Here is a 12,692-nt window from a genome sequence, read left to right as displayed (position 1 = left end):
GTGGCCTTGCATATCTTGAAAACTACTTATATGCCCACACTTATCTGCTCACAGGACAATCTTTGCTTCTAAAGATGTTATGGCTGATATGGTAGAGTTTCCATGGAAAACTAACTAGTACCATTTTTAAAATATGAAGTTTCCCTAAAGAAGCTACAGCTAGTAATAAATAGTATTGTATCTTAATTTTAATATTAAAAAGTCGGTGTACTTTTCTCTAACTCTAGGAACACTAAAACCAACTAACTCTGAAAGTAAAATATCTAACACAAAAGAGACGTAAATACAGTCATGATATTGGTCCCTGCTATTAAAAGAGAGAGATAATTCACTCACTACTCAATATGGTTAAACCCTGTAGAATTTGAAGGACAGAAGAACTTTAAAGATGGTGTCATCTGTAACTGCCAGATCTCCCCAGCCCTGAGGAAACTGCCAAAGTTACTTTTATCTGTTTTGAAGATGCCCAATCCAAAACCCAAAAACTCAGCAGAAACATTTACATTAACTTCATCTGAAGCAGAACCTTCAGAGATTAACATCTCACTTCTCCTTACCCTATATTTTTCAAAACAAGGCAAACTATCTCAGTAAAGGAAGCAAGAGATGTTTATTACTTCATACATGGTTTTTTAAGGGACGTTAGCACTTGATTCATCGTCTGAACTTTTTGAGACTAGAGACATTGTTTGGTTTTGCTTTTTAACTTGTCACAAATTAAACTCTGAGGCAGTCACATTTTTAAGTGTGATTTTCAGCAAACGCTAGCTGGATGGACTTTTCCTCTGGGGAGATCCCTTGGACATCCAATCAGCACTTTTAATTAATCTGTGTCATAACTGTTTAAAACACTTTGATTTACAGGCTGAAGAAACTCTCTCTGTGTTTCAGAAGGGATAAAACTTAAAAGGTACATTGTCAGCATGAGAGATGAGGAACTGAACCAGCAACACCTATTAATCCAAGCCTTCATGTCAATGAAGATTTACTTTTTGTGACTGACTGAAACACCACCTGAAAGACTACATGTATTACAAGACTTTAAACTTCAGGAAGAAGAAGGAAGTAGCAGCATATAAATTATTCCCAATAGATAGCTACCCCACATATCCAAACCTGAAATGTTCCAAGAGCCACAATTTTCTACAAAATTCTACCAAAAAAAAGACAATTCCCACTGAAGGAAACAGGAAGACGCTCTCTCAAACACACAGAAGCTTAGGAGTTAAGAGTCAGCTTAAAAAGAACATCGAAATAAATAAGGCCAATAAACAGAGGCTATATGGTTTTCGAGGTCTAAGTAATCTGCTCTTTGCTAATAAATCAGCTCAGTAATTGTATTGGCTAAGAAACTGAATTAAAATATCAAAGATGCACAACCAGCTAAATAGTTTCTAAGCTTAGTTCTCTTCTGTGAGGAAAAGAATTATCTTTTCTATCATAATAATTGAATTCTTTGAACTTGAATAAGCAAACCACTTCCATACACAATCCAGTTTCCCAAAATTTGCAGTTCTGTCCAGTTACAATTAGCATTGCACTTACTACATGTGGTAACCAAAAGCTAAAAGGTACAGTTTTTGTACTTGCAATTTAAAAAAAAAAAAAGTGATTCACCATTATTTAACAAAAAAAAAAAAAAAGACTGTAAAGGAGTAGTTGCTTCTTTTAGATAACAATATGAGGCAATGGTATCACCGACTTCTACTCAATAATTACATACTCTACTAGGTCTGGCTGGGATGGAGCTTATGTTCTTCACAGCAGCCCCTATGGTGCTGTGCTTTGGACTTAACTGGTGACAGTGTTGATAACACACCAGTGTTCTATCTGTTGCTGAACAGTGCTTACACAGCCTCAAGGCTTTCTCTTGTTTCTCACTCTGCACCCCCAGCAAGTAGGCTGAGGTGGGCAAGAGGCTGGAAGGGGACACAGCCAGGAGAGCCAACCCGAAACTGGCCAAAAAGCTATTCCATGCTCAGCAATAAAAGCTGGGATGTGCAGTCTTTCCAAAATAGCTGCTGCTCAGAGACTGGTTAGGCATCAGTCTGCCTGTGAGAGGTGGTGAGTGACTGACTGCCTTTGCACCACTTGTTTTTGTCTCTTTCCTTCATTTGGTTATGTATAGGATAAAAGACAGTTTAACTTTTTCCTCTCTTTTGTTCTTCTGATTCCCTCTGCTGAAGGGGGAATGAGCAAGCAGCTGAGTACACACTTAGCTGCTCAATGGCATCAACCCACTACACACACAAAGCAACACCCAGCTCCCCCAGCTTCCCCCCACCCCAAAATAAAGAGTAAACAAATAAATCAAGTAAGAACATGGTGCAGGGTCTTCACATGGTATCCTTCACTCAGTCTCAGAGTTCTGGATGATCACCAAAACTCTCCTATTGTTAGTAGTTCACTACAGAACTCCCACTTGCCATCAGCCATATGACACAGCTGTTAGATCTTGCTATAAGAAGTTTTTTCTTCAAATAACTGACACAAGTATATTAGAAAGAAGGAATTACACGTGTTCATATTTCATCAAATGCTGTTTCCAACTAAATCATATCCTTCTTGCATACTCCAACCAAGAATACTTACTTGTCCACCTTAAAGAGGTGTCCCTATGGAGTCTCCAAAAATCACAGAATCACAGAATGTTAGGGATTGGAAGGGACCTCGAAAGATCATCTAGTCCAATCCCCCTGCCGGAGCAGGATTACCTAGATCACATCACACAGGAACGCGTCCAGGTGGGTTTTGAATGTCTCCAGAGAAGGAGACTCCACAACCTCTCTGGGCAGCCTGTTCCAGTGTTCAGTTACCCTCACTGTAAAGAAGTTTTTCCTCATATTTATGTGGAACCTCCTGTGTTCCAGCTTGCACCCATTGCCCCTTGTCTTGTCAAGGGATGTCACTGAGAAGAGCCTGGCTCCATCCTCATGACACTTGCCCTTTACATATTTATAAACATTAATGGGGTCACCCCTCAGTCTCCTCTTCTCCAAGCTAAAGAGACCCAGCTCCCTCAGCCTCTCCTCAGAAGGGAGATGTTCCACTCCCTTAATCATCTTCGTGGCTCTGCGCTGGACTCTCTCTAGCAGTTCCCTGTCCTTCTTCAACTGAGGGCCCAGAACTGGACACAATATTCCAGATGCGGCCTCACCAGGGCAGAGTAGAGGGGGAGGAGAACCTCTCTTGACCTGCTAACCACACCCCTTCTAATACACCCCAGGATGCCATTGGCCTTCTTGGCCACAAGGGCACACTGCTGGCTCATGGTCATCCTGCTGTCCACTAGGACCCCCAGGTCCCTTTCCCCTACGCTGCTCTCCAACAGGTCTCTCCCCAACTTGTACTCATACATGGGGTTGTTCTTGCCCAGACGCAGGACTCTACACTTGCCCTTGTTATATTTCATTAAATTTCTCCCCGCCCAGTTCTCCAGCCTGTCTAGGTCTCTCTGAATGGCTGCACAGCCTTCTGGTGTGTCAGCCACTCCTCCCAGTTTTGTGTCATCAGCGAACTTGCTGACAGTGCACTCTATTCCCTCATCCAAGTCATTAATGAATATATTGAATAGAACTGGTCCCAGTACCGACCCTTGAGGGACTCCGCTAGACACAGGCCTCCAACTGGACTCAGTCCCATTGACCACCACTCTCTGGCTTCTTTCCTTCAGCCAGTTCACAGTCCACCTCACTACCCGATCATCCAGACCACACTTCCTCAGTTTAGCTGCGACGATGCTGTGGGAGACTGTGTCAAATGCTTTACTGAAATGGAGACAGACCACATCCACAGCTTTACCATCATCTGTCCACCGGGTTACGTCCTCATAAAAGGCTATCAAGTTGGTTAAGCATGACTTCCCCTTGGTGAAGCCATGTTGACTGCCCCTAATGATCCTCTTATCCTTGATATGCCTAGAGACAGCACCAAGGACAAGTTGTTCCATTACCTTTCCAGGGATGGAGGTGAGGCTGATCGGTCTATAGTTACCCAGGTCCTCCCTTCTTGCCCTTTTTGAAGACTGGAGTGACATTTGCTCTCCTCCAGTCCCCAGGCACCTCTCCCATTGCCCACAACTTAGCAAAGATGATGCCTGCCTATTATTGGGAAGATCTGAAGGAAAGCATTCACAGTAATAACCACACTACTCATATCACTGGAAGAACCAGCAAGCTGGTAATACTGGAGAACAGTATTGTTGGTGTGGCCTCAAGTAGAGCAAAAGCTCCATTGTCTATAACTGACTTTTCTAGCCACCTCTCCTTACTACTCTCCGTTGCCTTTCATTAAAGCAAGTCAGGCAAACTGAAATTCCTACTGCATATTAGTTTGTGCTTCTTCCCACTCCTATTCATCTTTCCTCTCTTCCACAGAAAATGCACTTTTCTAATCAATGCCTTCTACTATTTTTCATATGCTACTACTTTAGCATGTGAGTTCATCTCACAGGTGGCAAACCTATCCCTGCTGTATTAATTATTTCAGTTTTTAGTCAGCATTTTCTAACATTTCAAGTTTACCTTTTATAAATTCAACAGCAGTTAAGAAATTGTTTTGCAGGTTTTTTGCTTAAGAGGCCAATTTTACTGCAGTGTGAACTAACATTAGAAAGAAGCAGAAAATAATCTATCATTAGCAGTTCTCAAATATGCTGAGGAGACCAGAGAAGTAGGAGATGTTCATTACTTCTACAGCAGTCTGTTTTAGCTGCCCCTAGCTGTGAGGCTAGCTTCCTCCTAACTAAAGAGATCCGACATGATCAGGTCTAATACCGTTACAAAGAAAATAGAATTTCTGGTATACTTTGCCATGAAAAATACAGCAAATAAAAGACAAGTAAGGATGTTTGTAAAATACCTAGAACATGACGTTTTACTGTCAGATAATGTTTGTCTCTTCTCAGGGATATTCCTTGGGTAGTCCTGTTGCGACTTCTCTTTTTCATCACTTGGAGTTCTTTCCCAACTATTGTCATCAATTTGCTCCCCAGTACCTGATGATTTTTGATCAAACGTTATTTTCTCATTGTTATCTTCTGTGTGTGTTTTAGTCCACAGTGCAGTATCCTCACTAGGTTTTTGGAAACGGCTACTTAGAGAGCTCTGAACCGGCAGTTTGGAAGAGGACTGCTGTGACTTGTAGTCTCTAGGTGCACTATAAGATGAATCATCATCTTCAGACGGCTTCAGAAATTTGTGTTTCATGTTGCTTAGAGTTGAACTCTCTTCCTGACTTCGTTTTTCATCAAAGTGTTTGTCTGCTTTGGAGCTGTAGCCTCTCAATACTGAGTCCGTGCTATTGTGTCCACATTCTTGGTCTTCTCTTGACATATCTCTTTGGTAACCTTTGTCTCCTTGCGCCCAGTCCCTGCCATACTTCTTCCTAGTATAGCCCCAAAACGTGTTGCTGCTTCTATCTTCATCTCGTGTCTCCTTTTTCATATGCTGTTCTTTCTTCTCTTTCTCACTTCCTGAATAGTCAGTTTTCTTCCATCTTCCACTTCTATAATTTTCCTTTCTGGATGCAACTTTTTCAGCTTCTTCTAATCGTGACTGAAATACCTCCATTGACTATATAAGAAAGAATAAAAAAAGTCATACTGCTTTTAAGATCATGGGTTATTGTGAAGCTCCCTACAAAGTATTACAAGAAAGGCACCATTCTGTGAAAATGAGTCACTGTGCAAAGGGCAAGGCATGAGCCACGGAGTGGAAAGGAAGACCAGTAAAAAAAAAAAAAAAAAAAGGGAACTTACAGCCTCATGTCTAAGAAGCTCTGTTGGGAAGGCTTTCTGATCCTTTCTCTGGGACTATTTCTAACTTTCATCCTGTGGCTCTAAAGCAAAGTGCTAAAGCACTCCAGGGAACAGGGACCAGAGCCTCAGAACTGTCTCCTCCTGGCAACCGGGAGATGAGGGGCTTGAGCTAGGGAGAAGGACTTCCTCTTTCTTACTCATGAACTTTGCATTTGTGCTAACCAGATGCTCAGCTTCTATAGAACCAATGGATGTTCCCAGTAAACCATTTTACAATCTAGTTAAACTCTTAAAAACACAGGAGAGTTAGTTCAAAATCTTTAGTTTGAAATGGGCTTTGAACCCCTGTCTCTGGCTTTCTGTACAAATACTCTATCCATTAGGCAATTATGCAAAACATGGAATGTTCTTCTTCTCTCTTTTGAGATGAATTGAAAGCCACCAATTACTTTTTTTTTTTTTTTTTAACATATTGAAGCAAATGAGGCAGGGATCTCTTTCAATCACTATCCTGTACTTCAGCAGCCAGAGTGGTTTCAGCTGTTTGAACTCTAGTTTCTTTTGAAAGATTCTTAAAAATAATATTCTTTACAATCACTGGCACTGAATAGTTCTACCAGTGCTGACCACAGTGGTTTCATCACTCAGGAGTTACTACAATTCAGGTCAAAGACGATAGTATGAAGTGATACTGTCTTATCCAAGATTTACACAACCAAACCAACCCAATCAAAAAACCCACAGAAAACCGAAATGTAATGCTATGGCCAAGATTTAACACCCCACGCCTTTGACCAATGCTTTTAAAGACAATAATATAATATGTAGGGAGGGCAGACTTTACAGAGTTAATATTGTTATGGCAGACTGTTTTTTATTAAAAATAAATTTTGAAGACTTTTAAACTCTTCAGAAGCAAGTAGCTTTCTCAATATATCTGGACTGAGCAGATCACAAGTGACCAGAAGATTCATATTTGGTAAAATTTAACACAGCTCTCCAAATTATCTTGGCATTATTATTAACCACAACATACATTATTATCCGCTACATGCAGGAGAACAAAATATATCTTCTAGTATACATCATAATTTTGGAAGCACTCAGGTACTTTGTAACTGGAATCATTTGAACCTCCTGATGTAGAAGACAATTATTTTAAATTTGCTGTAGAATCCCATATATTAAAAAATATTTAACAAACATATAAAAGGCTGAGTAGCTTTAAACTCTTCTTCACTTGAGAGAAGTTTCAGAGGCTGTTCTTTCCTGCTTCTTTCCTTATGTCTTACACTACACATTAAGTATTTGTGCCTTTACATGAAAGTAACCTTTTCCAAGCACCTATTAGCATGAAAAAATGTAATTGAAGATCCTTACCCCGTATCTCTCAGCTACAATTTCCTCAAAATTCCGTTTCTCTCTCTCAGCCTGCTCCTTCATCCTTTGGTAGGATTTTCGTAACCAACTTAATCCAGCATCTTCTACCACTGTAACTAAAGTAGAAAACAATTAGAAGTCATAGTTTTATATCTCAGAAGTTATTCCTACTTAACCTTACTCTGTATGTGATGTTAAACCTTCATCTAAACTTAATGTAAAAACTGAAGGGATGCAAAAGAAAAATAGAAAGATTATAATAACACAATTACATGTTTTTATAAGTTAATGCTGGATATACCTCAGTAATACCACTGATTTAATTTAAGCTTCTGCATTTTGTCATAGAACGCAACAAGTAGCTTCCCAGACAGTTGTGACGTATGAGAAGTTGTGGGGTTTTTTTTATGAAATTAAAGACCTTCTTATTGTTTCCTCTTTCTGTGTCCCTTCTTTGGCACATCCCTTACATACAAACAAGTGCATCCCCCTTCTCAGAAAATTAATGAGTAACCCACTGCTTTCCATTTGAGAAGCTAGCAGAGGTCTTAATATTCAGGACACATACTGACTGATACCTGTCAACTCTTACAGATCACTGATCTCTGTGACTCCTAAAAGTGGGCATGAGGTTAATGACAGACTGTCCACAGGGAAAGGCTCCCAAAGAGAAAAGCCAGCAACCCTACCGTTCCCTGTTGACAGAATACAAGGACCTTCTTATCACATAATAAACGTTTCATGACATTATGAAAAACATTTTTCTAACTGCTCTTGCTGGAAATAGGCAGGAAAACCCCAGGGTAAGGAAAGAAGTGAAAAGGTTACAGAAATAATATTTTTCGCAAACTGCATCTGTAATGTACTTCATTTTAATGTGACTCAGACTTCTGCGGTTGAATATTTTAAAACTATAATGTGTGTAATGGAATGAAAGGAACCAAATGAGATGACAACAATTTATCTTCTCTTGGTTAAATCATGCTTTCCTTTAACTAGTTCAAAATGGAGAATTTCTGTAAAAATACTGAAGGTCAAACCACTCAAGATTAAAAACCAGTGAAGAGAAATTCTGCAAAACAACATACTATGATATTATCCCAATATTCACTACTGAATTTTCCTCCAGATTTTACTTGATTACATGTTATTCATAATCCCTTTATATCGACATTAGTAGTAACTTGTTAGCAACACAGAGACCAGAGCCTGGAGTCAGAAATTTACGATTATTACTAAAAGTTGCTGTTTACCTTTCTTAAGTGAAGCTGCTTCATCCTTCTCTGGTGGCAAACCTGTACCACCATCTTTCCAATAGGGATTGAGTTCTCTCTCAGACACCATGGCCTAAAACAGAAATAATTTTAATGTGTGCATAGCATAGTTTGTATTTTCTAGAATATTTGATAAATTTTGAGAGACTTGTGTGGGAATAGAACAGCTTACTCATAACTTGTGCTATCTAAAGACAGGTAGAAATAAACATAACTCCATCCTGAGTCAAAGCTCTGAAACATGTGCTTAGTTGGCATCCTTATTACACAGAAGCAGTTTTACTGTTTGACTCCATGGCCAGTGTAGCAGTAACATGCACTTGCGTCTGAAGCACTGCTTGTATGGGGCCTCTTAGTTTTACCTCAAGTTACTGCTTTTCACCCTCAAACTAGGTCGCATATTGTGATTCTGTCAACTGACTTCTCTGAAAGCAGGCAAGGAAGTCCACTAGAGAAAAGGGTTGATTCGGCATTCCTAGCACTGCCAAAATTTTGAATTTGCCTATGTTATGTCATCAACTCATCACGACCACTGGCATGCTGCATGTATCTGTTGTACGCATTGTTTTGGGTATCAAAGAAAGGACAGACATTTTGTTGTAGAAAACACAAAAGTATAGACCTGCATGGAGAGCAAGTGGTTGGGTGGAAGAGTCAAAAAAAAAAAATCATATTCTTCTAGGATCAAGAATACATATAAATTGTCATTAACCATATAATACATGCTGACATTCAGGTCATTTAAGATCTCAACATTAAATGGTCCTTCAACAGTTCAGGAAAAATGTTCAGCAAAAAATTATGTGGGAAAAACCAAAAAGATTAATCCCCTCTCAAAAGACAATAACCAAAGCTCCGCATACTACACAAGAACAGCACTCCGGGTCAATCTGGTTCCTAGCCACAACACATCTAACTGGAAAACCTCACAGCAACAACAAATGGCCTACCGTGAGATGTGAGGACAAGTAAATACCAGATAGCGATCAGCAACTATGTTTTCAGATCAGACTACATTGCATTTAAGTAGCTGAATGAACAAATAAAGCAGCCAGCAACTAGTTTACTCTATGTAAACTAGTTTAATGACAGCAACCCCTTCACCAGCCAGACCCTAATCCACTTGTGTTTGTGCACAACTGTAGCATGAAAGGCACAGACAGTGCTCTGAATTCTTTCTTCAGGAAAAAACAAGCCTCAGAACCCTACGCTTTAACACAGAAACTTAGGTAAGCTTTTATCACACAAAACAATGGTGTTTCTTTCACACACACCATGGGGAAGAAGGCCAGACCAACTGTCTGTCATTGTTATCAAGTAAAACATCTCAGAAGCACTTCAAATATTGCAGAACTTAGCCACTTTTGTTAGTACTTTCTCCTTACCTAGAAGATAGCTTAAAGGCATTTCTCCACAAAATAAGCCGGCTGTATGAACCGTTCCCATCTCAAACAGAACAAATAACTTATCAATTTAATTAAAATCACTATCACACAACACATCGGGCATTAGTTTAAAAACTATACAAAGACTTACATATTTGAACCAATTCATTGGTTCATTCATCACACAAAATTTAGTAAGATGCAGAAAAAGGTTGATATATTAATTCCTCCTACCTGCTCAAGTTCTTGAGCTTTCTGTCGTTCCAATATTTTTTCTTTGTGTCTTTCACCTCTGACAGCTCCTACTGACGTGGTTTTCAATGACATGAAGTCTAAATTCATCCATTCTTCTCTCTTTAAAATAAACACAAAGAATCAGTCTTCATATTCCCAACAAAAACATGGCTTCAGTACAAACCAAACCACCACAACTACTGACAAATGTTACTTACAATAAACAGTATAGGTTTTATGAACACATATGAAATACTTTAATGAAAAGCAAATACGATTTTAAGAACCCCAATCTTTCAATTTTTTAATATTCACTTACACGAATAAATTTCATAAATCTCTATGTAATTTGAAATACATCTTCACAATGTATTTAAGACACTAGTAAACACGCGAACCATATAGACTGCTTATTATTTACTTAAATGAACACTGTACATCTAGACCAATTCCTTTTCATCTTGCTAATTCTGACTTCATGACCTCCTACATCTCTTCTACCGTATACAAAATCTGCAATAACTAACTGAGCATAGTTCACACCTCAGATACCTAGGCACTAACTGCACCCTCAAATTAAACAGTTACACATTTTTTGTAACAAGTATTTGGAACACTTCTGTGGATAGTATAGCAACCAAAATGACAAGATTACACCTATTTTGAAACACGTCCTTGCAGAAGAGTCTTCATATCTCCGGTAGGGTTCAAGTCTGAGTTGTCAATCTGAATAGATGCTATATGTCACACTTTTCTCTGTTATTAAAAAAATTATATTAGGCAACACACCAGAGAGTTTCAGAGGTGAAACATAACATTCCACTTCTCAGATCTCCTCTAAGAAAGAGAAGAAACTGAAAAATAATCTATCTTCAAGTGATTCAATAGTATATACGTCCACATTAGCAAGCAACGTGGATCAACAGAAGTGCATGTGCATGGGACCTCTGGAGGTCATCAGACAGGGCCACCTAGAGCCAGTTGCCCAGGACCACGTCCAGACACCTTGTAAATATATCCCAAGGACGGAGATTCCACAACCTCTCTGGGTAACCTGTGTCAGTGCCAGGTCACCCTCACAAGAAAAGAGTTTCCTGATGTTCAGACAGAAATTCCTGTGTTTCAGTTTGTGCCTGTTGCCTCTGGTCCTGTCACTGGATACCACTGAACAAAATCTTTTATATAGGCTTCAGATCTGCAGTCTAGGGGTTTCTTTTTTTTTCCTTCCCCCCCCCGCTTTTTTTTTTCCTCTTTCCCCCTCTCCCCCTTTTTTTTTTTTAAGTAAGCACTTTAGACTAATCTAAGACTGGTCCCGTGGAGCACCTTAGGTGCACTTTGAGAACATACATTCTAATTTAGTTTAATCCAACAGGAAATGGATTTACGTGCTCCAAGATTACTTCATAATGTGAACCAAAACACAAAAAGTAGGGATGACCAGGAAATTCCTTTCAAAAGCACACTCTTCATCCAAAAACAGACAAGCTGAGGGCACACATGATACAAGAAATGCTTGGAAAAAAATGTTTTTTGCAGTATAAATTATCATGACATACACAGGGATTTGTATTTCTTCACTATATACTTTTCCAAGAAGATAGATATGATTCAGAGATCCTTTTTACTTCTTTTAACAATATGCACAAATTCAGAATGAGAAACAGACTTTTTCCGGAGTGGAATTAGACACTGAATTAAAAATAATCATTTCACACAACTGAGGATGATATGTAACTACATTTATGTTACTAAAATCACAGCAGTTCATTTCAGAATGACTCCATTTTGCAGAATAAACACTGCTTACGGGGCACAGAATTCACCTAGGAAGGTCAAAAGAAGCACTGATTCCATAAATATTGTGGCTGAAAAGTTCTACCCCTCTCTTCTTTATATCTGTTTAAGCACCACAGAAGCAAAAATTCATTCAACTGTAGCACAGCCACTGAAATTATGCAGAAAGAATAACATGTTTGGTCAAGATCTTTAAGTTGACCTCTTCAAGAAAATCAAGCTGAGTTGCTAGAGCCTCAAAACATGATGAAAGCAATTGGTGCTAGGCAACTTTAAGCGTAGTGCCTTGTTAAATATTAAGCAACTATTAGGCAGAGAAGTCTTCCGATGAATGAAATGTAACATTTACCCAGCTAAAAAAAGACATTTGTCTGTAAAATAAGTTTTGTCCAACACATTGCAAAAGAGCTGTCAAGAAACCTCAGCATGTTTCACATTTGGTCATGCTGAAATTATTTCTGGAGTAGTTAGACTGCTCACCTGCAGGGAGGGTTCTTTCACGGCATCTGATTGCTTGTTGACCTTCCACGCCTTTTCTGTATTATCTGACTGTGACACATTTGATTCAACCCACTCAACTGAAGAATCCTAAAAATAGAGTTTAATGTAAAGAATAATAACACCTTAACATATAATAGTATGTTAATAAAATGGAATACTTACCAAGTATATTGATAATCAAAATTGATGTTGATTACTAAGCATTACTAATATAATACTGTTTGTTATTTTAAAATACTGATAATTAATAAAAATAGAATATTGATATACCCATAGGAGGTTGTTCCTTCATGATCAAAACATTCCACCACACTTCATGAGCACATCGCAGTATGTAACACTACTTCATACTGACAGTTTATTAGT

The 12,692-nt window shown here is 38.8% G+C and overlaps 1 protein-coding gene across 3 annotated transcripts in view; it reads right to left on the bottom strand.

The window, feature by feature from the left end:
- CWF19L2 (CWF19 like cell cycle control factor 2) overlaps positions 1 to 12,692 on the bottom strand; it is a 76,849-nt gene that overhangs the window by 48,899 nt on the left and 15,258 nt on the right. For 2 of the 3 annotated variants that reach the window (XM_068424939.1, XM_068424941.1), the window contains 5 exons: positions 12,306 to 12,413; positions 10,032 to 10,151; positions 8,392 to 8,485; positions 7,139 to 7,254; positions 4,861 to 5,573 (listed from right to left, as the gene is read on the bottom strand). In XM_068424939.1, coding sequence (XP_068281040.1) covers positions 4,861 to 5,573; positions 7,139 to 7,254; positions 8,392 to 8,485; positions 10,032 to 10,151; positions 12,306 to 12,413 — 1,151 coding nt within the window. The remainder of the gene's footprint in view (positions 1 to 4,860; positions 5,574 to 7,138; positions 7,255 to 8,391; positions 8,486 to 10,031; positions 10,152 to 12,305; positions 12,414 to 12,692) is intronic. The other variant, XM_068424940.1, reaches the window with a different exon arrangement.

The sequence above is a fragment of the Nyctibius grandis genome, chromosome 2 (genome assembly GCF_013368605.1).
Source record: "Nyctibius grandis isolate bNycGra1 chromosome 2, bNycGra1.pri, whole genome shotgun sequence".
Lineage (NCBI taxonomy): Eukaryota > Metazoa > Chordata > Aves > Nyctibiiformes > Nyctibiidae > Nyctibius > Nyctibius grandis.
The sequence above is the reverse complement of the archived record's forward strand: the minus strand, read 5'-3'. Positions and strand labels throughout refer to the sequence as shown.